At 46.5% G+C, this 24,859-nt stretch overlaps 1 protein-coding gene across 1 annotated transcript in view; it reads left to right on the top strand.

Moving 5' to 3' along the window:
* Positions 1-16,612, top strand: part of KANK2 (KN motif and ankyrin repeat domains 2) — a 67,226-nt gene extending 50,614 nt beyond the window's left edge. The window contains exons 8-14 of the mRNA XM_044278835.1: positions 497-715; positions 6,522-6,609; positions 6,779-6,998; positions 8,605-8,747; positions 12,991-13,191; positions 13,568-13,660; positions 14,759-16,612. Coding sequence (XP_044134770.1) covers positions 497-715; positions 6,522-6,609; positions 6,779-6,998; positions 8,605-8,747; positions 12,991-13,191; positions 13,568-13,660; positions 14,759-14,815 — 1,021 coding nt within the window. The 3' untranslated portion in view covers positions 14,816-16,612. The remainder of the gene's footprint in view (positions 1-496; positions 716-6,521; positions 6,610-6,778; positions 6,999-8,604; positions 8,748-12,990; positions 13,192-13,567; positions 13,661-14,758) is intronic.
* Positions 16,613-24,859: the final 8,247 nt, after the last annotated feature.

Below are 24,859 nucleotides of genomic sequence, written 5' to 3'. Positions count from 1 at the left end.
GCTATTTGGAAATGATTCAAGGCCAAAGCTACACAACTGCAGCTCATGTTCAGTCCACGCTGCTGGTGTATTCCATTCCACGATTTACTGCTCCCCTATCTATCCAGACACCACTCCTCCTGCCACTGCTGCTACATTCGTCATCCTTTAATTTTTATTCATATTTAAATAGGTGAAACATTTTGTGTCAAATCATTTCTTAACAAAGTTTGATAGTGGTTGGCCCTCCAAATCTCTGCATAGTTTCCTGCAGTCACCACTAGAGGGAGCATGGTAGCTTACTGCTTACACAGTATGTAGTTAGCATCAGCACTCCCTCTAGTGGCAGCAGTAGGTTATAGCATGGTATGTCTATGCAGGGAATTTGGAGCTCTGTATCAGAAAAACATAATCAGCAGAACATAATGTTGTGTTCACCAAATTAGCCTGAAAACAACATGGTGATAAAAGATGAACTCTCGGTGTTCAGAAGTAATAGTGGTCACGTCTCTTGTAGAATGGACATGGCGTCATCAGAAGATTCTGGAACTATGGAGAATCCGTCTGACAGTGAAAGCACAGAAAGTGACTATCATGAGGCCAGTGAGGGGCTGACATCACCCCAGACTGATATACAACTACCGCTCGCAACCAGTGACCAGCCGAAAGAAACTGAGAAGCACAAAACCCCAGAGACCCCAGCAACCAGCTCATCCCCCACTAGTCCTGTGCCCAGGTAACACTAGTACTTAGTATATACCTGGTGTCCATGTACGGAAGTATATACCTGGGGTTTATGTACAGGGGTATATACCTGGGGTTTATGTTTGGGGGTATATACCTGGGGTTTATGTACGGGGGTATATACCTGGGGTTTATGTACGGGGGTATATACCTGGGGTTTATGTACGGGGGTATATACCTGGGGTTTATGTACGGGGGTATATACCTGTGGTCCATGTATGGGAGTATATACCTGCGGTCCATGTATGGGAATATAAACCTGGGGTCCATGTATGTGAGTATACACCTGGGGTTCATGTACGGGGGTATATACCTGTGGTCCATGTACGGGAGTATATACCTGGGGTCCATGTACGGGAATATAAACCTGGGGTCCATGTATGTGAGTATACACCTGGGGTTCATGTACGGGAGTATATACCTGGGATCCATGTACGGGAGTATATACCTGGGGTCCATGTACGGGAGTATAAACCTGGGGTCCATGTATGTGAGTATACACCTGGGGTCCATGTATGTGAGTATACACCTGGGGTTCATGGACGGGGGTATATACCTGTGGTCCATGTACGGGAGTATATACCTGGGGTCCATGTACGGGAATATAAACCTGGGGTCCATGTATGTGAGTATACACCTGGGGTCCATGTATGTGAGTATACACCTGGGGTCCATGTACGGGAGTATATACCTGGGGTCCATGTACGGGAGTATATACCTGGGGTCCATGTACGGGAGTATATACCTGGGGTCCATGTTTAGAGTATACACCGGGTTCCATGTATGGGAGCATATACCTGGGATTCATGTGGGGTCCATGTACGGGAGTATATACCTGGGATTCATGTAGTGCAGCACAATATACCGCCCCAGCAGAACCAAACACCACTTCTGAACATAAAATACTGTCATATCAGCAACCTGTGGACTGAGATGCTCCTAGCCTTAATTAATGCTGGGAGCATCAGATTATTATGTATCTGTCCACCGGCCGTTAGGAGTGCTCAGGCAGCCCCATGGACATCGACCCACCAGGAAATTTTGTTGTAGGGTCTATGGCCAGTCAACCCCAGACGGGAGTATATACCTGTAGTCCATGTATGGCAGTATAAACCTGAGATCCATGTATGCCAGTATATACCTGTAGTCCATGTATGGCAGTATACACCTGGGGTCCATGTATGCCAGTATATACCTGTATTCCATGTACAGAAGTATACACCTGGGGTCTATGTATGCCAGTATACACCTTTAGTCCATGTACGGGAGTATACACCTGGAGTCCATGCAACAGGAGTATACAGCTGGGGTCTATGTTTGGCAGTATACACCTGGGGGTATATGTATGGCACTTTACATCTGGGGTCTATGTATGGCAGTATACACCTGGGGTCCGTGTATGGCAGTATACACCTGGGGTCCGTGTATGGCAGTATACACCTGGGGTCCGTGTATGGCAGTATACACCTGGGGTCCGTGTATGGCAGTATACACCTGGGGTCCGTGTATGGCAGTATACATCTGGGGTCCATGTATGGCAGTATACACCTGGGGTCCGTGTATGGCAGTATACACCTGGGGTCCGTGTATGGCAGTATACACCTGGGGTCTGTGTATGGCAGTATACACCTGGGGTCTGTGTATGGCAGTATACACCTGGGGTCTGTGTATGGCAGTATTCACCGGGGGTCTGTGTATGGCAGTATACACCTGGGGTCTGTGTATACACCTGGGGTCTGTGTATGGCCGTATACACCTGGGGGTCTGTGTATGGCAGTATACACCTGGGGTCTGTGTATGGCAGTATACACCTAGGGTCCGTGTATGGCAGTATACACCTGGGGTCTGTGTATGGCAGTATACATCTGGGGTCTGTGTATGGCAGTATACACCTGGGGTCTGTGTATGGCAGTATACACCTGGGGTCTGTGTATGGCAGTATACACCTGGGGTCTGTGTATGGCAGTATACACCTGGGGTCTGTGTATGGCAGTATACCCCTGGGGTCTGTGTATGGCAGTATACACCTGGGGTCTGTGTATGGGCAGTATACACCTGGGGTCTGTGTATACACCTGGGGTCTGTGTATGGCAGTATACACCTAGGGTCCGTGTATGGCAGTATACACCTGGGGTCTGTGTATGGCAGTATACACCTGGGGTCTGTGTATGGCAGTATACACCGGGGGTCCGTGTATGGCAGTATACACCGGGGGTCTGTGTATGGCAGTATACACCTGGGGTCTGTGTATGGCAGTATACACCTGGGGTCCGTGTATGGCAGTATACACCTGGGGTCCGTGTATGGCAGTATACACCTGGGGTCCGTGTATGGCAGTATACACCTGGGGTCCGTGTATGGCAGTATACACCTGGGGTCCGTGTATGGCAGTATACACCGGGGGTCCGTGTATGGCAGTATACACCGGGGGTCCGTGTATGGCAGTATACACCTGGGGTCTGTGTATGGCAGTATACACCTGGGGTCTGTGTATGGCAGTATACACCTGGGGTCTGTGTATGGTAGTATACACCTGGGGTCTGTGTATGGCAGTATACACCTGGGGTCTGTGTATGGCAGTATACACCTGGGGTCTGTGTATGGTAGTATACACCTGGGGTCCTGTGTATGGCAGTATACACCTGGGGTCTGTGTATGGCAGTATACACCTGGGGTCTGTGTATGGCAGTATACACCTGGGGGTCTGTGTATGGCAGTATACACCGGGGTCTGTGTATGGCAGTATACACCTGGGGTCTGTGTATACACCTGGGGTCCGTGTATGGCAGTATACACCTGGGGTCTGTGTATACACCTGGGGTCTGTGTATGGCAGTATACACCTGGGGTCCGTGTATGGCAGTATACACCTGGGGTCCGTGTATGGCAGTATACACCTGGGGTCCGTGTATGGCAGTATACACCTGGGGTCCGTGTATGGCAGTATACACCTGGGGTCCGTGTATGGCAGTATACACCTGGGGTCCGTGTATGGCAGTATACACCGGGGGTCGTGTATGGCAGTATACACCGGGGGTTCGTGTATGGCAGTATACACCTGGGGTCTGTGTATGGCAGTATACACCTGGGGTCTGTGTATGGCAGTATACACCTGGGGTCTGTGTATGGTAGTATACACCTGGGGTCTGTGTATGGTAGTATACACCTGGGGTCTGTGTATGGCAGTATACACCTGGGGTCTGTGTATGGCAGTATACACCTGGGGTCTGTGTATGGTAGTATACACCTGGGGTCTGTGTATGGCAGTATACACCTGGGGTCTGTGTATGGCAGTATACACCTGGGGTCTGTGTATGGCAGTATACACCGGGGGTCTGTGTATGGCAGTATACACCTGGGGTCTGTGTATACACCTGGGGTCCGTGTATGGCAGTATACACCTGGGGTCTGTGTATACACCTGGGGTCTGTGTATGGCAGTATACACCTGGGGTCTGTGTATGGCAGTATACACCTGGGGTCCGTGTATGGCAGTATACACCTGGGGTCCGTGTATGGCAGTATACACCTGGGGTCTGTGTATACACCTGGGGTCTGTGTATGGCAGTATACACCTGGGGTCTGTGTATGGCAGTATACACCTGGGGTCCGTGTATGGCAGTATACACCCGGGGTCTGTGTATGGCAGTATACACCTGGGGTCTGTGTATGGCAGTATACACCTGGGGTCCGTGTATGGCAGTATACACCTGGGGTCCGTGTATGGCAGTATACACCTGGGGTCCGTGTATGGCAGTATACACCTGGGGTCTGTGTATGGCAGTATACACCTGGGGTCTGTGTATGGCAGTATACACCTGGGGTCTGTGTATGGCAGTATACACCTGGGGTCTGTGTATGGCAGTATACACCTGGGGTCTGTGTATGGCAGTATACACCTGGGGTCTGTGTAGGGCAAGTATACACCTGGGGTCTGTGTATGGCAGTATACACCCGGGGTCTGTGTATGGCAGTATACACCCGGGGTCTGTGTATGGCAGTATACACCGGGGGTCTGTGTATGGCAGTATACACCTGGGGTCTGTGTATACACCTGGGGTCGTGTATGGCATATACACCTGGGGTCTGTGTATACACCTGGGGTCTGTGTATGGCAGTATACACCTGGGGTCTGTGTATGCAGTATACACCTGGGGTCCGTGTATGGCAGTATACACCTGGGGTCCGTGTATGGCAGTATACACCTGGGGTCTGTGTAGGGCAGTATACACCTGGGGGTCTGTGTAATGGCAGTATACACCTGGGGTCCGTGTATGGCATATACACCTGGGGTCTGTGTATGGCAGTATACACCTGGGGTCTGTGTAGGCAGTATACACCTGGGGTCTGTGTATGGCAGTATACACCCGGGGTCTGTGTATGCAGTATACACCTGGGGTCTGTGTAATGGCAGTATACACCTGGGGTCTGTGTATGGCAGTATACACCTGGGTCTGTGTATGGCAGTATACACCTGGGGTCTGTGTATACACCTGGGGTCTGTGTATGGCAGTATACACCTGGGTCTGTGTATGGCAGTATACACCTGGGGTCTTGTATGGCAGTATACACCGGGGGTCTTGTGTATACCCTGGGGTTCGTGTATGGCAGTATACACCCGGGTCTGTGTATGGGCAGTATACACCCGGGGTCTGTGTATGGCAGTATACACCTGGGGTCTGTGTATGGCAGTATACACCTGGGGTCTGTGTAGGCAGTATACACCTGGGGTCCTGTGTATGGCAGTATACACCTGGGTTCTGTGTATGGCAGTATACACCTGGGGCTGTGTATGGCAGTATACACACTGGGTCCTGTATGGCAGTATACACCTGGGGTCCGTGTATGGGCAGTATACACCTGGGGGTCCGTGTATGGCAGTATACACCTGGGGTCCCGTGTATGGCAGTATACACCTGGGGTCCCGTGTATGGCAGTATACACCTGGGGTCCGTGTATGGCAGTATACAGCGGGGGTCCGTGTATGGCAGTATACACCTGGGGTCTGTGTATGGCAGTATACACCTGGGGTCTGTGTATGGCAGTATACACCTGGGGTCTGTGTATGGCAGTATACACCTGGGGTCTGTGTATGGCAGTATACACCTGGGGTCTGTGTATGGCAGTATACACCCGGGGTCTGTGTATGGCAGTATACACCCGGGGTCTGTGTATGGCAGTATACACCCGGGGTCTGTGTATGGCAGTATACACCCGGGGTCTGTGTATGGCAGTATACACCTGGGGTCTGTGTATGGCAGTATACACCTGGGGTCTGTGTATGGCAGTATACACCTGGGGTCTGTGTATGGCAGTATACACCTGGGGTATGTGTATGGCAGTATACACCTGGGGTCTGTGTATGGCAGTATACACCTGGGGTCTGTGTATGGCAGTATACACCTGGGGTCTGTGTATGGCAGTATACACCTGGGGTCTGTGTATGGCAGTATACACCTGGGGTCTGTGTATGGCAGTATACACCTGGGGTCTGTGTATGGCAGTATACACCTGGGGTCTGTGTATGGCAGTATACACCCGGGGTCTGTATATGGCAGTATACACCCGGGGTCTGTGTATGGCAGTATACACCTGGGGTCTGTGTATGGCAGTATACACCCGGGGTCTGTGTATGGCAGTATACACCTGGGGTCTGTGTATGGCAGTATACACCTGGGGTCTGTGTATACACCTGGGGTTCGTGTATGGCAGTATACACCCGGGGTCTGTGTATGGCAGTATACACCGGGGGTCTGTGTATGGCAGTATACACCTCAGTCTCCGCTTTGTCTTGATACAGGGTGGAGCTCAGTAACGCTCTGATCTCGGGCTGCGTAGCTCTCCAGAAATGGCTCGATGATCCCACTGCCCTCACAGATGCTGAGAAGGTAAGAGACACATGAGAGCAGGGTTACCCGGTGCGTTACATGCTGCCGCTGGTGGTACCCCCTGACCACAGACGTGGTGCCACGTGGCTCTCTCTAACCTCTAGATGTAACACACTGCATGGACACGTATGTCATATGTTAACGTGGCTTCTGTGTGTGATGTGTTCAGGCAGCAGCGCATGAAGCTGTGGTGAAGGAATGGATGAGGATCTTCAGACAGAAGGAGGTGGAGCCTGCCATCATCCGCCATCATTTAAATGTCTTCCGTGCCATGTCACCGCGTCTCCTGGAAGTCATCGTCAACATGGCCGATTCTAAAGGGAACACCGCAGTCCACTATGCTGTGTCCCAGTCTAACTTTACTGTGGTCCGGCAGCTCCTTGATACAGGTAAGAGCCCATATATACTGCTTACTGGGTGGGTGTCTCTTAAAGGGTGGCAACGTGAGTGACTATTTAGACTGATGTAGCTAAGCACTAACTGTACGCTTCATATTGCACTTATCTGCAATAATATCTAATGGGTATGTTCAGTGAAATGTATGTTTTTACTCTTCAACTTTTTATTCACATGCACTACCCACTCTCTGCCAGCAGATGACTGTTGTACTCGTAAGAACGGATTCAATGCTATGATTCTGCAGAGGTTGCAGTAATGTCACTTGGGTGAGGGGCCCAAACAGGGGCGGATTGGACATAGACCTTACAGGGAAATTTCCCGGTGGGCCAATGCCCAAGAGGCCGGGCAGTGAAAGTTTTTGGGGATGTATTTTGTGATGGACTGTGGTATTTGGTTCTGTTGGCGTGGTATAGTGTGCCACCATATGATATTGCTGGCCCTGCCTTCCATCAATTTGGACCCAACTACAAAACAGGGCCACTTTTAGTATTTTTTCCAGGACCACTTTAAGTTTCTAGTCCACCCTTGGGCCCAAAGACTCCTTCATCGCTTACTACACTGATGCTGACATTATGGGAGTCCCCCGCAATCATGTATCGCCTATAGCGATGCTGGCCGGCTGAGTACCGTTTGGGGACCACGATGAGGACAAGTCTGTATACCACACCACTTATTATCCTGCCAACCAGTCCAAAACCAGCCCTGGTGATAACCTCAACAAGACCTGTCTTCTCAGACCAACAAATTACAGTATGTCCCTCAGTTGCTCCACATGGCAGACTGCACCCACGTGGTGCCTACATAAGAGTGCCACCTTTCATCTATTTCTACTGTAATGCCCATGATAGGGGCCCTTTTCTTCCATTGCACGGCTCAGCAAAAAAAAAAATAATGAAACAAGTCCTATACTTGTCAGTGAAAATCCGGACATGGCCTTATTATAGTCTATGGCTCAGCAAAAAAAAAAAGGAATGCAATCCGTTTTTTTACGGACATGCTGAACTGTCCACATAAAAACGAATCCGCATTTTTGCGGACAGCATATGGCTGTCTGAATGAGCCTAAATAATTGTGCCCATACTATTGTTTCCACCACCTAAAATAAGGCCAGACACTTGGTATAACACAGTCCTTTTCGCACAGCAGTGCCCGCAGGTTAGTATTTATGATGAGTACAACAGTACCACTGCCTGTACAAATGTGCCAACCATAGAACTGCCAGCCTGGAGAAATGTACCAGTCACTGCTATGTGGCTGGCAGAATACCCGACGTGTCCATATATTAAATGAACTGCCCATTGGATGCAACGCAATGCTTCATTTCACCTGTGGGGGCACTGCAGGGAAATTGAACACTTGCTGCCAGGTTCGCCAGCAGATTGCAGCTGATCACTGTGGGTCGCAGCAGCAGTACATCCTGTGTTCAGCTTACTGTCAGGAGCATGTAGATATCTGTCACCCCATTTCTTATTGACTGTCACCCTGCAAACGCAACTCCATCTGTTGCATAATATCCCCCTTCCTCATTTCTTTTGCATTCTCAATATAGACCCTCTAAGATGCTGTCTCTTACCCCTCCTCTGACTTTCCCCCCAGGCCTGTGTGATGTGAACAGACAGAATAAGGCCGGGTTCACTCCGCTTATGCTCACAGCTCTGGCCGCCTTCCGCTCCAACGAAGACATAGAGACGGTCACACAGATGCTGCGCCTTGGAGACGTCAACTGCAGAGCCAGCCAGGTGTGTCATCAAGACAGGGCAACTCCGCTAAATAAAAGGCACCCGTTGTCACCCAGCTTTCCCAGAAACAGATACGGTATTACTATATGAATAGCTGGGAGAACATGGAATTAGGATAAGGGCGGGTTCACGTCACGTTTTTTCCCATGCTTTTAACGTATACAAAAAATTTATATGTTAAACGGATGCTTCAGACTGATGCCATACCGTGGCATCCGCTCACCATAGAGTTCCATTGTAAAAAGTAACGTATATTTTTTTTTACCAGACTGTGCAGGATACAAGAACGTGGTGTGCTGCGTTTTTGTATCCTTTTTTTTGTAACGTTTGCGTCAAACGAAAGCATAAAACATAATGTGAACCCACGAAAACCTTTTCACTTCTCAGTCAAGTTTTTTTTTCATCCATAATTTTTTTTATTTTCTCATACGACTGCTTTAAAAAAAAAAAAAAATCGCAGGAAGAGTTGTATTTTTTTAGTGCCACCATTGAATGTTCTATATAATGAAGGAAAAAGCTTTGAAAAAAAAATATTTGCGTAGTGGAATTGAAAAAATAAAATAAAAACGGTGCAATATTTTTTTCCGGGGACAGCTTTTACGCCATTCACCATGTACTGTAAATGACATAATACCTTTATTTTGCGGGTAGGGACCATTGCGGCGATACCACATTTATTTAGTTTGTGTTTTACTACTTTTTAAAAATAAAAACCTTTAAATGGAAAAAACAAAAACAAATAATTGTGCCTTTTTTTGTGGGGTGCAGTTTTTACACCATTCACCATCCACTGTAAATGACGTAATAACTTTGTTCTCCAGGTCGGTATGATTACGGTGATACATTTATATAGTGTACTTATAAATGTACTTTTATAAAATGAGAAAAACCTTTAAAAAAAAAAAAAAACTGATGTTGCCATATACTGACACCCATCATTTTTTTTTTTTTTTACCATTAGAGCTGCATAAAGACTTTTTTTTTTGTGAGGCAAGCTGTAGTTGGTACCATTTTGGGGTACATATGAGGGTTTTTTAATCAGTTTTTGGGGTAAAGTGAGGTGAACAAGAAGCAGCAATTTTACAATTGGGATTTTTTTACAGCGATTTTTTTTTTATACTTTAATAGTTTAGCCTTTTTATGTAATCGGCAATATTTAATGCCAATAATGTTTTTTTCTTGTTTAACTTTTTTGGATAGTAAATGGAAAACGTTTTATTTTTTACTTGAAATATTAGCTTTTTAAAAAAAAAATATTTTTTTTTTTTCAATGTTTTAATTTAGTCCTACTAGGAGACTTGAACATAGAAGCGATTGTGCAATAAACTGCAATATTCCTGTACTGCATTGTATTGTCTTTTTAATGTTGTTTTATTACGTCCTGACACTCCTAATAGATGGCAACCCTGGCGGCTTTCACAAAAAATCCCCAGCTGCTATGACAACCACTTGGGGGGAGGTAATAGGGTGCCCTCTGTCTAACTGCTTAGATGCCAAGGTTGTTATTGACCACGGCATCTAAGGCTGGCTTTACACTAGTGTTATAGGTCCGGCAGAGAACAGCCTGCTGGAGATCTCTGGATCCGGCACTGCTGAATGTTACCACAGTGCCCGCCGCCTCCATTGACTATAATGGACTTCAGCTGAGATCTGCAGCAGTTTTTGTCCATCTAAATCCCAAATATCACAGAGAGAAGAAATGACCCTTCATATAAAACATAACTTTTACTACTACATATTAAAATATTGCCCCACAAATTATAGAAAATCACGATAACATACTGTGCCAATTCTAGAATGCAGAGTCTTACTTTAAATGTATCCTTGGTATTGTAATCCAAAATAGAAGAAGATACAGTAACGTACAGTTTGGAGGCAGCTGGCATAGATGTTGAATATAGGAGGAGTGAGCGGTCACCTACCATGACCCTGCCGGTGGCTCAGATGCTTGTCTCAACGCGTTTCCCCAGTGTAAGTAAAGCTGGTTCATCAGGGGACCATGTAAGTAAAGCTGGTTCATCAGGGGACCATAGATAAATAATACATAGATTATGGCATCATTAAAGACAGTAGCAAGATGATAATGGCATCCTGGTATGGTAAGGTGCACCCATATGTGGGTAGAACACCCTTAAGTACCTTGAAACTGACGCTATTAACAAGTCCCACCTATCCAGGCAGCAAATCAGGAGGCCAGCGCTGTTAAGCGCGCAACTTCCGGTCTGTGGGACACACACTAAGGCGCGTGAAACGCACATATGACTCAGAAACTGGAAGTGCGTGAGTGCTCATGTCGATGACACTTCTAGTGTATGGAACGCATCGGGGAGCTTCCTGGGAACCATGAACAACCTTAATAAACGGTGCAATGATAGGGGAACAAGAAAATATGACTCAAAATCAGTATATCCAAAGAATACATTGGAATAACATGTCCTATGGATGCATTTATATAAAAGTATAATTCGATGCACATACATGACATGAGTGCACTTTAGTGTTAGTGGGGAGGGGATAGGCAATAATCTGTAGAGGCAACTTGACAATGTCCCCACAGATCCCCATATAAAGCACGATAATTAAGCACTTGAACCCATCTCGGCTCCACAATATTCGTGAGCAGATCACCATAAATACGGTTAAACTGGAAAAAAAGAAAAAAAAGAAATGTAAGACTAAAATTAAATGAAATCTGCTCATTCAATCCCTGAGGATACACCATTTTTAAGCGATATATCCGATGAGCTTCCTTTCGAAGAATTCTATTGTCCCAATCGCCACCTCTGGGCGACTGTCGTATGACTTCAACTGACTTCGACTGTCATATGACTTCGGATCTATAACACTAGTGTAAAGCTAGCCTTAGATGCTGTGGTCAATAACAACCGTGGCATCTAAGCAGTTAGACAGAGGGCACCCTATTACTTACCCCCCCCCCCCCCCCCCCCAGTGGTTGTCATAGCAGCTGGGGATTTTTAGTGAAAGCCGCCAGGGTTGCCATTTATTAGGAGTGTCAGGACGTAATAAAACAACATTAAAAAGACAATACAATGCAGTACAGGAATATTGCAGTTTATTGCACAATCGCTTCCATGTTCAATCTCCAACCACCATTGTGGACATCTAAGACATGACGCGCGACGGGTTTATCCCTGCGATTTTTCACACCTCCCAGACGGTCACCGACTCGTCTACTGGATTTACGTTTTGGTTTCACCAACGTAATATAAGGTGCAGCCACAGGTACATAGATAAATAACCCCCAGAGTGCGCCAGTTGGCAAAGTCGCGCATGGTATATGTTGTACCCAGTACTAATACTGGTGAATTGTTTTGACTTCCGAATAAATGGGCAGCAGATACAATCACTACCACATTTGTAGGTAACAAATGGATTAAGATTAAGCCACGTTGTTGCTTCCGCCAGTCCCTGATGGTGGCTGTGTACCAGTCTGTCCCTTAAGGACCTTCCGCACCTATAGGTAATTGCTGGGGCGGGAGGGAGAACATCTTTTATGTCGAGGTCAGTGAGAAGGATATCACAGTATCTTCTCAGGATACCCCTTATTCTCTGGTTTTCACTATCATATGTCCCAATTATTCTAATGATCTTGCTGATGTAATCTGGCTTTTTTGGGGGGATTACTTGCTAATAAAGAGTGTCAATCAACTATGCTAGAATATTGAAAGGCATCTTTAAGGACGTTATAGGGGTGCCGGGTGCCCTCGTTGTTGGAATCTTTGCAATATTTTAATATGTAGTTGTAAAAGTTATGTTTTATATGAAGGGTCATTTTTTTCTCTCTGTGATATTTGTTTATGGCTCTTTCTACCCCGTCAATTTTTGTCAGTGATAGCGTCCATCTAAATCCCAGCATATTTTTCAGGGAGCGGCTGGATCTCTGCTGGAACCCATTATAGTCAATGGGGCTTGCTGGCATCGCGGTAACATCCGGCAGTGCCGGGTCTAGGGAGCTCCAGCAGGCTGTTCTCTGCCGAAACTAATAATGTTCATTTGAAAGAAGTCTAAGGGGCGGGGAAGTTATCTCCATTTTAATAACCGGCACCTGCCACCACTAGGGGGAGCTCACTGAAGACAGAGTCATTATTGAGTTCAGTGGGAGCTTCTGTAGCCATGTGAAAAGAGAAGAATGGGGAATATTGCCCAGACAGGACTGGAGAGCACCCCCAAAGTGACCCCATTGTGGTCCTGGTGTAGTCATTGGTTTGCTGGCTTATTTCAGGCAGGACAAACGGCTCTGATGCTGGCGGTCAGTCACGGGCGTCTGGATGTGGTGCGCGCTCTGTTGCAGTGTGGGGCGGATGTCAACGTGCAGGATCACGACGGCTCCACCGCGCTCATGTGCGCTTGTGAACACGGACACGTGGATATCGTCAGCCTCCTCCTGGCCGTTCCTACCTGTGATGTAGCGCTTACAGATAACGTAAGTTATTAGTAGCTGACAAAGAGAACCCCCTCCAGTGTCCCCCCCCCCCCACTACTATACCCCATCCACACTATATAATAATGCAAAATCACATAATGAGGGGCCGGAGCAGTTTATATACAAAGAAGTTCTGCAGCAGCTATGGCATTGTCACGGCTGCATATTTAGGCTCTACTGCACATGGGCAGAGATTTAGGTCATCTGCGGGATAGTACTACTTATTGGGCAACAGAGGTGGAGAAGTAGGAGTTAGGAAATGGAGGGGCCACGCTGGGTGGTTTGGGTGGAGTAACCTGCAGCACCATCGTGTCAGGCAGGGGGCGTCCGTCCTGTATAGTGCTCGGTGTATAACCTCTGCCTCTCTCTTTATTAGGATGGGAGCACGGCTCTGTCTATCTCGCTGGAAGCTGGGCAGAACGACATAGTGATGCTTCTCTATGCTCACAACTCCAAGTCCTCCTCTGCGGTAAGTCACATCCAACAGGGGGACCATTAGGTAGCATCCTCTTCTTATTACACCTCATCATCTTCATTTTCCTCATGTATTAAATATATTAGAACTCTGACCGGTTCAATTTGGTAACAAGGCCACTTTTTAAGGAGAAGCTATGTGACATGGAGTCTGTGGTGGGAGAAGCAGAAACCACATCACATAGCTCCTCACTCTTGTGTCACCCTATGGTGGGAGGAGCAGACTCCATGTCACATAGCTCCTCCCTCTTGTGTTACCCTATGGTGGGAGGAGCTATGTGACATGGAGTCTGCTCCTCCCACCATAGGGTGACACAAGAGCGAGGAGCTATGTGATGTGGTTTCTGCTTCTCCCACCACAGACTTGTATAGGCAGGAGCTATCTGAAATGCAGTCTGCTCCTCCCACCACAGGGTGACAAAGACAAGAGGGAGGGGCTATCTGACATAGAGTCTGCTCACCCCACCACAGGGTGACACAGGAGGGAGTAGCTATGTGACATGGGATCTGCTCCTCCCACCACAGGGTGACACAGACAGGAGGGAGGAGCTATGTGACATGGAGTCTGCCCCTCCCACCACAGGGTGACACAGACAGGAGGGAGGAGCTATGTGACATGGAGTCTGGTCCTCCCACTACAGGGTGACACAGACAGGAGGGAGGAGCTATGTGACATGGAGTCTGCTCCTCCCACCACAGGGTGACACAGACAGGAGGGAGGAGCTATGTGACATGGGATCTGCTGCTCCTACCACAGGGTGACACAAGAGGGAGGGGCTATGTGACATGGAGTGTGCCCCTCCCACCGCAGGGTGACACAGACAGGAGGGAGGAGCTATGTGACATGGAGTCTGCTCCTCCCACCACAGGGTTACACAGATAGGAGGGAGGAGCTATGTGACATGGAGTCTGCTCCTCCCACCACTAGGTGACACAGACAGGAGGGAGGAGCTATGTGACATGGAGAGGGCCCCTCCCACCGCAAGGTGACTCAGACAGGAGGGAGGAGCTATATGACATGGAGTCTGCTCCTCCCACCACAGGGTGACAAAGGCTGTGATATAATAATAACATATCTGTATTTTATTTTTAGGGACTGGAGAAAAATGTTAAGCTCCAGAGTGCAAACCCAAGTGATGAATCCCAATAGGAGGAGGATTTTGGGTTACGACTCTTCGCCCTGCTGGTCTCCAGAAGAAGGACTGGGGTGGAGAGTTGCCTCTGCATGCCGTCCAGAGCCATATGGCTTCCCCTGAAACACAACACTGCAAAACCACTATTCATCCTGCTTCAGCACCATGGAGAGAGGAGCACTGGAGGCCTGAGGGACAGGGGTGGGTGGACAGGTTACACGGTAGTGCAGGACGGGCAGGAGGTTATTATGGAGGTTCACAGAGTTAATAAAGACTATGGGAGAAAGCTGAGTCCAAGATGGAAAGAGAGGATCGTGGTCAGAATAATGACACAGTCGTAAGTTAAGATCTACAGAAGACACCTGTTATAAAGCCCACCAACACTAGACTCACAAACGCTTGCTGTCATTGAATCAAAGCATTCTTGTTTACAGACAGAAACCTATATAAACACATAAGTAGCTCCATGTTCCTAGTTTGCTACAATGTATCAGTGTTGATAAAATGCATGAAAGACAGGGGAGAGATAGACGCCAGGAACCCCCATAGCAAAGCGAGAGCCCCCTTCATAGCAACACCCCACCCCTAAATGCCTGGGACAGAAGGAGTTGTTTGTTCCATTTCATGATCCTTAGGGTTTAATTCCCCACATCCATGTTAATTTTGTGGAGCCTGTGGAGAAAACAACCCACCACCCCTCAAACAACCCCCTTTTCTTCAGGGGGTCCATTGTAGCTGTATGAGCTTCCACTAAGTTAGGTACATCTTTGCTCACATAGAATTGCCTTAGACTATTACTCCTAGCAGTCTTAGATCTGTACAGGTTTTCAACCTCGGGCTGTAAACTAGAATGTTTTCATTCACTGTCAGCAAACAAGAACTGAAATGATCACCATGTGTTCTAAAGAAATCATAAGGCGAGTTCTCACTCATTACCATCCTGGATTTTTCTGCTTCTAATATTTTAAATCGGTCTCTTCTACCTTGTGGTACCTCAAACCCATCTGGATCAGACCTCAACACACCTCCCGTCGTTGACATGGGGGTCTCTGTGGATATTGCTGATCCCTAGAGGGTACTCGTATTTTAGAAAGTCAAGTGAGTGAGAGCACAGCTTGGCAACCCCATCAAGAGATTCCCACTGATCTCCAGGTATCTTCAAGGACAACTCCCCTTGCACATGTACCATGATCAATTCGCATGGAGATGCCATAGAGATCTTCTATATTAGGAGGCAATCATGAGAACCATGGGTGCGGGACACCACTGCAAACAGTGAGATTTCCTTTACATTTACAGGGGTGGGGCCGGGGGGACCTCCTCAAAAAGTATATGATATGTGAGATTATCAGTAACATTTGATAGAGTGGACACATGAGAGGTGATATGTACGTTTAACAGGGCAGCAGAACTATGACTTTGAGATATAATGGGCCTTATGTTTCATAACTGGTGCAGACAAAGCTCATAGCAACTACATTCCAATTTCTTTTTTTTTTTTACTGGGGAGGGGGGAATAATAACATGAGTAGTGATCTCAATGGTGGTTGGGGTCATTTGTCCCACTTTGCACCATGGGGACATGGTGAGATCTATTGAGTTTAGTGATGCTCCCTCAGGCGCTTCCACCCTCCGGCCGTCTAAGCTCCTTCCATAAGTTTCAGCAATAATTTCTGATATTGGTTGCACTAGAGGCACTGCTATATATATATTTTTGTTATCCATACTTATATGTGAGACGGTTAACTACCTGTATTGTATGAAGGTTATCACTATATAAATATATGTATATAAATAAATAGTTATGAATCCGCCTCATGGCTCACTATGTGTGATGTAATGCATGCACTTCATCCTCTGGGTAATGCTGTATCTTCTGGATCATGCTACATCTTCTAGGTCATGCTCATTGTCTAGAGCAGGGGTGCACAACCTGCGGCCCGGGAGCCACATGCGGCCCTCTATACCATTCTGTGCGGCCCTCAACCATCTGGTAAAAGACATGTATGTCTATGTCTTGTGAATGCTCATATGTATCTTTCATGTAATCTCCCATTATATGGGAGTACTAGAAGTGTAAATAGACATTAATGATATGTTCAATATGCCATAAATACAGTATTTCAGTTGGTAATATCATTTTAAGTTTTATTTTTGGCCCTTGGAATTGGTTCAGGCTGAACATGTGGCCCCCAACCAAAAAAGGTTGTGCACCCCTGGTCTAGAGCATGTGCTGATGTGTGAAACATGATCTATTCTGAGGATCAAGCTCTGTCCTCTGGGTAATGCTCTCTTCTGTGGGCCATCCTTTGTCTTCTGCGTCATGCTCTGTCCTATGGGCCATGCTCTATTCTGTGGATCAAGCTCTTCTGCTCTTGGTCATGCTGTATGTTCTGCACAGTACCATTAAATTCAGTACATCACATCTTACCTGATTGAAGTCGCTCCCTTTCCCATTTCTTATCCATCTGACACAGACCACCATGATGATGTCTTCTCACGATGACTCTGCAGAGTTTGCTGCTTAGACATCATTCTAGCTTCTCCCCACCTATACCCAACCTCTAAACAAACTTACAATGCTGCTACATCTTTAAAAGTACAGTACTTCTGCTACCCTTATTACTGTGCCCACTGCTGCCCTAGGTGACCCCATATTTATAGTTAACCCCCCAAAAAATTGTGCCAAACGAATAATGCCTGCTCCCCCAGTTTCTCTCTCCGAAACATTATAAAACTCACATTCTGTTTTCAATAAGACTGCCTTTATCCATGTCCCCTTCATTTTCAACAAATCTACCTTTCCCGGTTATAAGCAAACATGGCTGACACCCTCTGACACAGCCTTACCCCCTGCAGTCTGCTATGGAAGACTCCCGTTTACCCACAGTCCAGACAGACATGGTGGAGGTCTTGGCCTCCTCCTATCAAGCAACTTCTCCTTCAACCCATCTCCAGCCTTCCTTAACCTCCCTTCTTTTGAAGTTCACTCTGTCCGCATCTACTCTTGCTCTAACCTAGTAGCTGTCATCTACCGTCATCAGGCCCTGCTAATGCCTTTTTTGACCACTTCACTGAAACGGTCAGTGGGAGTGGACTCACTGTACTAACTAACCAGTTTGACTTTTGGCTAGACCTAAGGGCATTATCCTGACAGTCCCTTGGTTTTCACCCTTTAGAGCTTATACAAGGATCTGAACTTCGCTGCAGGGGAGCTACCAGGCTGCTACTTCTTGGAATAGTACCACAAGGGTCAGAGACACTGGTGCTGAGCACCGAGGGATCAGGCAATACTCGTAGTCAGCAATTAGGCATATGTCAGGGCAGGCAGAGTTTGTGCAAACCCATGAAAACTAGTCAGAGGTCTGGGCAGGCAGCAATGGGTCAAAATGGTAGAAAGGCTATGGGCAGGACAGACAGCGGAGAATCAGTCGGTAAACAGGCTGTGGTACAGTACACGGACAGACAATCAGGATAGAGGAAGGCATCTTAAATATACACAGATGTCCAGATATAGGCTGGAACAATTAGGATGTGTGCTAGCCCTTTTAGGGTCAGCAGGAGTGTATGCATGCACCATAAGAACAGAGGGAGAGGGCTTGGGAGCAGAGGCAGGCTGCAGCCTACTACCAACAGCAGGAGAAGAAGAAGAAGCGTGTCCTGTCTGCTGGAATGAATCGGGACAGACCTTATAAGTGATGTGTTACCCGTGCTCGCACAGAGGAGTGGGGCAGCTGCGGGCAGCTACACTTCCTCCCCATCATCATCATGGGGGACTCACCATCCCTTCTGACACACACCATTCATCTGCCTCCAAACTCCTATCTCTCACTTCCTCCTTTGGCCTCACATAATGGTCCTCCACAGCCACCCACAGAGATGGACACACACCAGATCTTATCTTCAACCACCTCGGTTCCCTATCTGATTTCTCAAACTCTCCTCTCCTCCTCTCTGACCACAATCTATTTACATTCTAAACCACTTTCTCTTCAACTGCCCCTCCAGTCTGTAAACTAGCACACCCTCATAGGAACCTCAAACACCTCTCTATTCACACACTCTCTGACTTCCTCTTACTACTGTTGATGAAGTAGACCTAAATTAGAGCATTTGAGATGCACTCTGGTGCTCCAAATCCCATCATCTCTTTCCTTCACAATGAAGACACAGCCACTGTTTTCTACACCACAATTACTTCAGCTCTAGACTCAGTCACCCCTCTCACACACAGCAGAACCTAAGTCAATAGAAAATCCTTGATACATTAACCAAACAAAAAAAAAAACTGAGACAAGCGTACCAAATTGCAGAACAATGCTGGAAGAAAACCCACTTGAAGGAAGACTTCATTGCATACAAAGAAGCAGTTCTCAACTTCAAGTCTACACTTACCTCTTCTTAACAGGATTACTTCACTACTCATATCTCTTTCCCCCAAACCACAAACAACTCTTGACTCTACTCTGTCCTCCAATGCCCTCTTCCTCACCTTCATCTTAGGCTACATGCACACAGGTCCACAAAATCCGCCTGCCATCCGTTTTTTTTTTTTGCGGATCCATTGTAACAATGCCTAAAACGTACAAGAATAGGACATGTTCTATTTTTTTTGCGGGGCTACTGGAACGGACATACTGATGCGGACAGCACACTGTGTGGTGTCCGCATTTTTTGCAGACCCATTGAAATTAATGGGTCCGCATCCTATCCGCAAAAAAAAACTGAACGGACACGAAAACAAACAACGTTCGTGTGCATGTAGCCCTACTAAATGCTCTTCTCACATAACCTATTTTACCGCGATCACTGAGAAAGACTTTCCACCTTAATTTCCAGATCACACCTCACCACCTGTGCCATTGAGCCAATACCATCCCATCTCATGCCTATCTTTACCACTATGCTTATCCCTGCCCTAATGCATCTCTTCAACCTATCACTAATTACACCACGCAACAATGCTTTTGCTACTGCGAGAAAAACGTAATTTAGGCCTCATGCACACGACCGTTGTGTGTTTTGCGGTCCGTGTGTTATATCAATGGTTGTCTGCGGAACGGCGCAGACAGCCATTGATATAACTGCCTATTCTTGTCCACAAAACGGACAAGAATTGGACAGGTTATATTTTTTTTTACGGACCACGGAATGGAGAAACGGATGCAGACAGCACACGGAGTGCTGTCCCCATCTTTTGCGGCCCCATTGAAGTGAATGGGTCCGCACCGGAGCCCCAAAAACTACAGCTCGGATGCGGACCAAAACAACGGTCGTGTGCATGAGGCCTTATACTAAAATGAGTGCGCTGATTCCAAATATGAACTCGGAATTTGCTTGACACGTCTAGATTTTTACCCCTTAAGGACCCTGGGATTTTCAATTTTTGCATTTTCGTTTTTCACTCCCCGCCTTCCCATTTTCCTAACTTTTTTATTTTTCCATTCACATAGCCTTATGAGGGCTTATTTTGTGCGGGACAAGTTGTACTTTCTAATAGCATTATTTACGGTTGCATACCATGTAGTAGGAAGAGGGAAAATAATTCCAAATGGGGTAGAAAAAATGCAATTCTGATAAAGGTTTTTTTTTTTACACTGTACACTATGCAGTAAAATTGACCTGTTATATTCATTCTCCAGGTCAGTACAGTAGATTGCCTATTATGTTCATTGATGTCTATATAGACACCATTTAACACTTCATTTGCACTATACCAATACAATGTGGCCACCTAGTTGCCTGTATTGGTATAGTAATCTAATGGGCACCAAAGCCTGCTTGAGGCTTCAGCCTATTAGTTCAATGTAACAGGTTCACCGATCTCAGCCAGGAAACGCTGTTACCGGAGCGGAAGTGGCAACTTCCGCTTTTGGACTGCGCACATGCCGTGGTCATATTTGACCATAGCATCTGAAATGGAAAATTTATGAGATCAGCCTTATGACTGATCGCATACATATGCCGCGGGTCTCTGCTTTTTAAGTTAGCATAAACCCGGCGGCTATGGCGCCCACTGCTCGTGCGAGCAGGCGCCATGTTTGGGGACCGGAGGTCCTTAATGGGTTAAGTTATACATGCAAAGCCTATTTATTTATAATATTAATGCATTATATTGGAAATATTCCAATGGACATGTCCAGACCTGTCCGGACGCACTGATGTCGGCAGTAAGTATATAAGGCAAGCTGGACAAATTTTGATAAAGTGATCTGTTATAGTGCTATCAGTTCTGAAACTTAAGATGGATAAACGCAAATATGTTAACGATCCAGACAATTTCTGCTACATATGTGGCATATACACTACTTATGATCAGCGCAAGAATCTGACAAAGCGAGTGCGTATTGCTTACAAGTATTACTTTGACTGTAAAATTGGAGATCAAGAAAAAAGCTGGGCACCTCACGTTTGTTGCACTGCGTGTTACTCTGGGCTAACACAATTGGTTGAATGGTAAATGGAAATGAATGGCTTTTGCAGTGCCTATGGTTTGGCGTGAGCAGAAAAATGACCATTCAGACTTTTGCATTACTAAAATCGCCGGATATTCAAAGAGAAACAAGTCACAAATTGTGTATCCTGCTCTTAAACCAGTACCACACGATGTGGAGAATCCAGTGTCTGCCCCTCCCACAGCAGAAACGGCAATTGAATCAGACGGTTCTGATTCTGATGAAGAAGATGTTGATTGTCACAATGTATTTCCTGATCCAGAACAACTGGAGGGTCAGCCGCACTTGCTGAGCCAATCAGATTTAGATGATCTGGTAGGAGATCTGTCATTCTCTAAAGAAAAGTCCGAACTGCTAGCTTCTAGACTTCAGGAATGGAATTTGCTACAACGAGGCACCACAACTTCACACTTTCGTCATCGACACATCAAGTTAGCTGCATACTATGCAATGGAAAGCGATGTCTGTTTCTGTACTGATGTAAGTGGTCTTATGATGGAGTTAGATGGTACACATGTTCCCGATGAATGGAGGCTATGCATAGATTCTAGCAAAACAAGTTTGAAAGCTGTCTTGTTGCACAATGGTAACAAAAAAACATCTGTTCCATTGGCTCATGCGGTTGGAATGAAAGAGGCCCATGCTTTGTGAATTTTGAAAATGATTAAATACTCAGAACATAAATGGAAAATTTGTGCTGACCTGAAAGTGGTAGCACTGCTGCTTGGCCTACAGTTAGGGTGCACAAAGCATATGTGTTTCTTGTGCCTATGGAACAGTCGTGATGACAACAATCATTACAAAATGAGACAGTGGGTCAGTACAATGTACAACATAAATCACTGGTCGATCCACTTCAAGTTCATCTTCCACCACTTCACATTAAACTTGGTTTAATGAAAATTTTTGTAGTTGCACTTGATCGTGATGGAAATGTTTTCCAGTATTTGAAGGAGAAGTTTAGCACACTGAAAACTGATGCTAAAATAAAGGCCGGAATTTTTATTGGCCCCGAAATCAACAAACTAATGCATGATGACACATTCAGAACAAAACTCAACCCTCTGGAACTTGCAGCTTGGGATGCATTTGTGGTAGTAGTGCAGAACTTCCTTGGGAACAGACAAGCTGCAAACTATGCTGAATTAGTAGACAACATGCTTAGAGCATATGAACAACTTGGCTGCCGAATGTCATTGAAAGTGCATTTCTTACATTCTCATCTTGACTTTTTCCCACCCAATTTGGGACACGTAAGTGACGAAGATGGAGAGCGGTTCCATAAAGATATTTCTACAATGGAGAACAGGTATCAAGGCCGCTGGAATCCCAACATGATGGGGGACAGATGGAATCCCAACAGATGGAAGATAAAGCAGTGTGGCGTCCTGCAAAAAAGGGAGGAAATGCTGGAAAGAGAGAAAAAATATTACAAAGAATTAATAAAAATGTAAATAGATAACAAACAAGCTGTTAAAAGAAAAGGTGTGATCCACAGTCGTGGGCCCAGCGGCTACAAAAAAGAAGAGAATCCCAAATTATCATTGAGACCCCTGGGACGTAAAGTCCCCAGGGTCCAGATCCAACGGCTCTCTCTTTGGGCCAGCCTCTTGGATACATTGCCCGCACGTAGGTCAACCTGGATACAGTCAATTCCCCTAACCCTGAGGAGTCTCGGATTGCATGAATGAAATTCTTTAAAGTGCCTCGCGATTGGTTTGAGGACCTCAGCCTCCTTTAGTTCCTGTGCATTCACAATGTCCCTTACATGCTCCCTCACGCGGACTCTCAATTCTCGTGTTGTCAGGCCCACATATATCTTAGGGCATGGGCATTGGGCGTAATATACCACTTGCATGCTGGAGCATGTAAGGGACTGGTTGATCCTGAAGGACTTGGTTCCGGAGGAGTCCACAAATTCAAAAGATCACTCCATATTGGGACATGCGGCGTATCTGCCACAGGGTCTGAACCCAATCTTTGGGCTGCCCTGTCCAATACAGAGCTTAGGGGATGTTGGTTGTAGGTACCCTCTCACCAAATCTTCTCGCAGGGTGCTAGCCCTGCGCGCTATTACAAGAGGTTGTGTAGACAAAAGTTTTTCCAAAACTGGGTCAGTTAGTAAGATGGGCCAATGTAAGGCCAAACATTCCCTCATTTTATCCCAGTGTGAGTGGTACGTGCTTATAAATCTGATTTTATTATCAGATACCCTATCTTTTTTGGTTTGTAAGAGCTGGAGCTGGCTCTGGGTCTTAGCCCGCCAATATGCCTTTTTGATGGACCGATGGCTATAGCCTCTCCTGAGGAAACGGTCCCTCAGATCACAGGCCTGTCTTTCAAAAGTCGCATCGTCGGAACATATCCGACGAATGCGTAGAAATTGGCCAACAGGGATGGCAGAGATGGTACTTTTGGGATGTAGGGAGGTTGCATGCAAATAGGCATTGACAGCTGTCTCCTTGCGGAAGACGTCAGTCCTAAGATGACCGCCAGCGTCCCTGAACACGGATACATCCAGAAAGTCAACCTTATTTTTATGATGCGTGTAGGTCAATTTGATGTTTCTGGAATTCGTGTTGAGTAACTTGAAAAAGCCATGCAGTTGTTCCTCGGTTCCCTGCCAGATCAAGAAAACGTCATCTATGAACCGCGCCCATAAAATGGCGCGGTCCATGATGACGTGTCTGTCTGACAGGAAAATGTCCCTCTCCCACAGCCCCACAGCCCTTCAACTTAAGAACATCTCTTATATTTGCTCCTTCTTCACCCCTGAATCAACTTAAATGCTACTGCATGCCCTCGTCATCTCCTGCCTAGACTATTGCAACATCCTCCTCTGTGGCCCCCCATCTAGCACTCTCGCACGCCTCCAATCTATTCTTAACTCTGCTGCCCGATTAATCCACCTCTCCCCTCATTTCTCCTCTGCCTCTCTCCGCTGCCAAACCCTTCACTGGCTTCCCAGTGTCTAGAGAATTCAGTTCAAAATACTAACAAGTACATATAAGGCCTCCACAACTTGTCCTCTCCTTACATCTCTGACCTGCTTTCCTGATACATCCCCACATGTAATCTCCAATCCTCACAAAACAGCCTTCTTTGCTCTTCTCTTGTCTGTTCCTCGCACAATCGTCTTTTAGGTGTATTGTAGACATCTCCCATACCCCAGCACATCAGACTCTCCCCCAACATCCAAACTTGCAAAATAAAGTACCCCAGGCAGTAAAGTGGGCCCAAAAGATAAGACAGTAAGTACCGGACAAACCTTGTTACTATGATGGACAAAGCTGCTCAGTCTACAGGCCTATTATGGCCTGGGGTCCGCTCTATTAGAGGCATGGCGTAGACTGGCACTATGATGTAACCTACATGAATGTAAAGCAGGGCACAGGGATGATGGCTCACTGCTTTCAACTGTATTCGCACCCTAAAGAACATGGATACTATAAAAAGGGGCATAGGGTGAGAGAGGGAAGTTTTAAGTGAGTACCTACCACCTTCTGTACGCTGCTGAATTTATGTCGCGCAACCAGAAAATGCCACAGTCAGCCAAAATTTTGTAACGTTTTTGTCATATTGCTGCAGTTAATCAAAATGACCACC

The sequence above is a fragment of the Bufo gargarizans genome, chromosome 2 (assembly GCF_014858855.1).
Source record: "Bufo gargarizans isolate SCDJY-AF-19 chromosome 2, ASM1485885v1, whole genome shotgun sequence".
Classification (NCBI taxonomy): Eukaryota; Metazoa; Chordata; class Amphibia; order Anura; family Bufonidae; genus Bufo; species Bufo gargarizans.
This window is presented reverse-complemented; position numbering and strand designations above follow the sequence as displayed.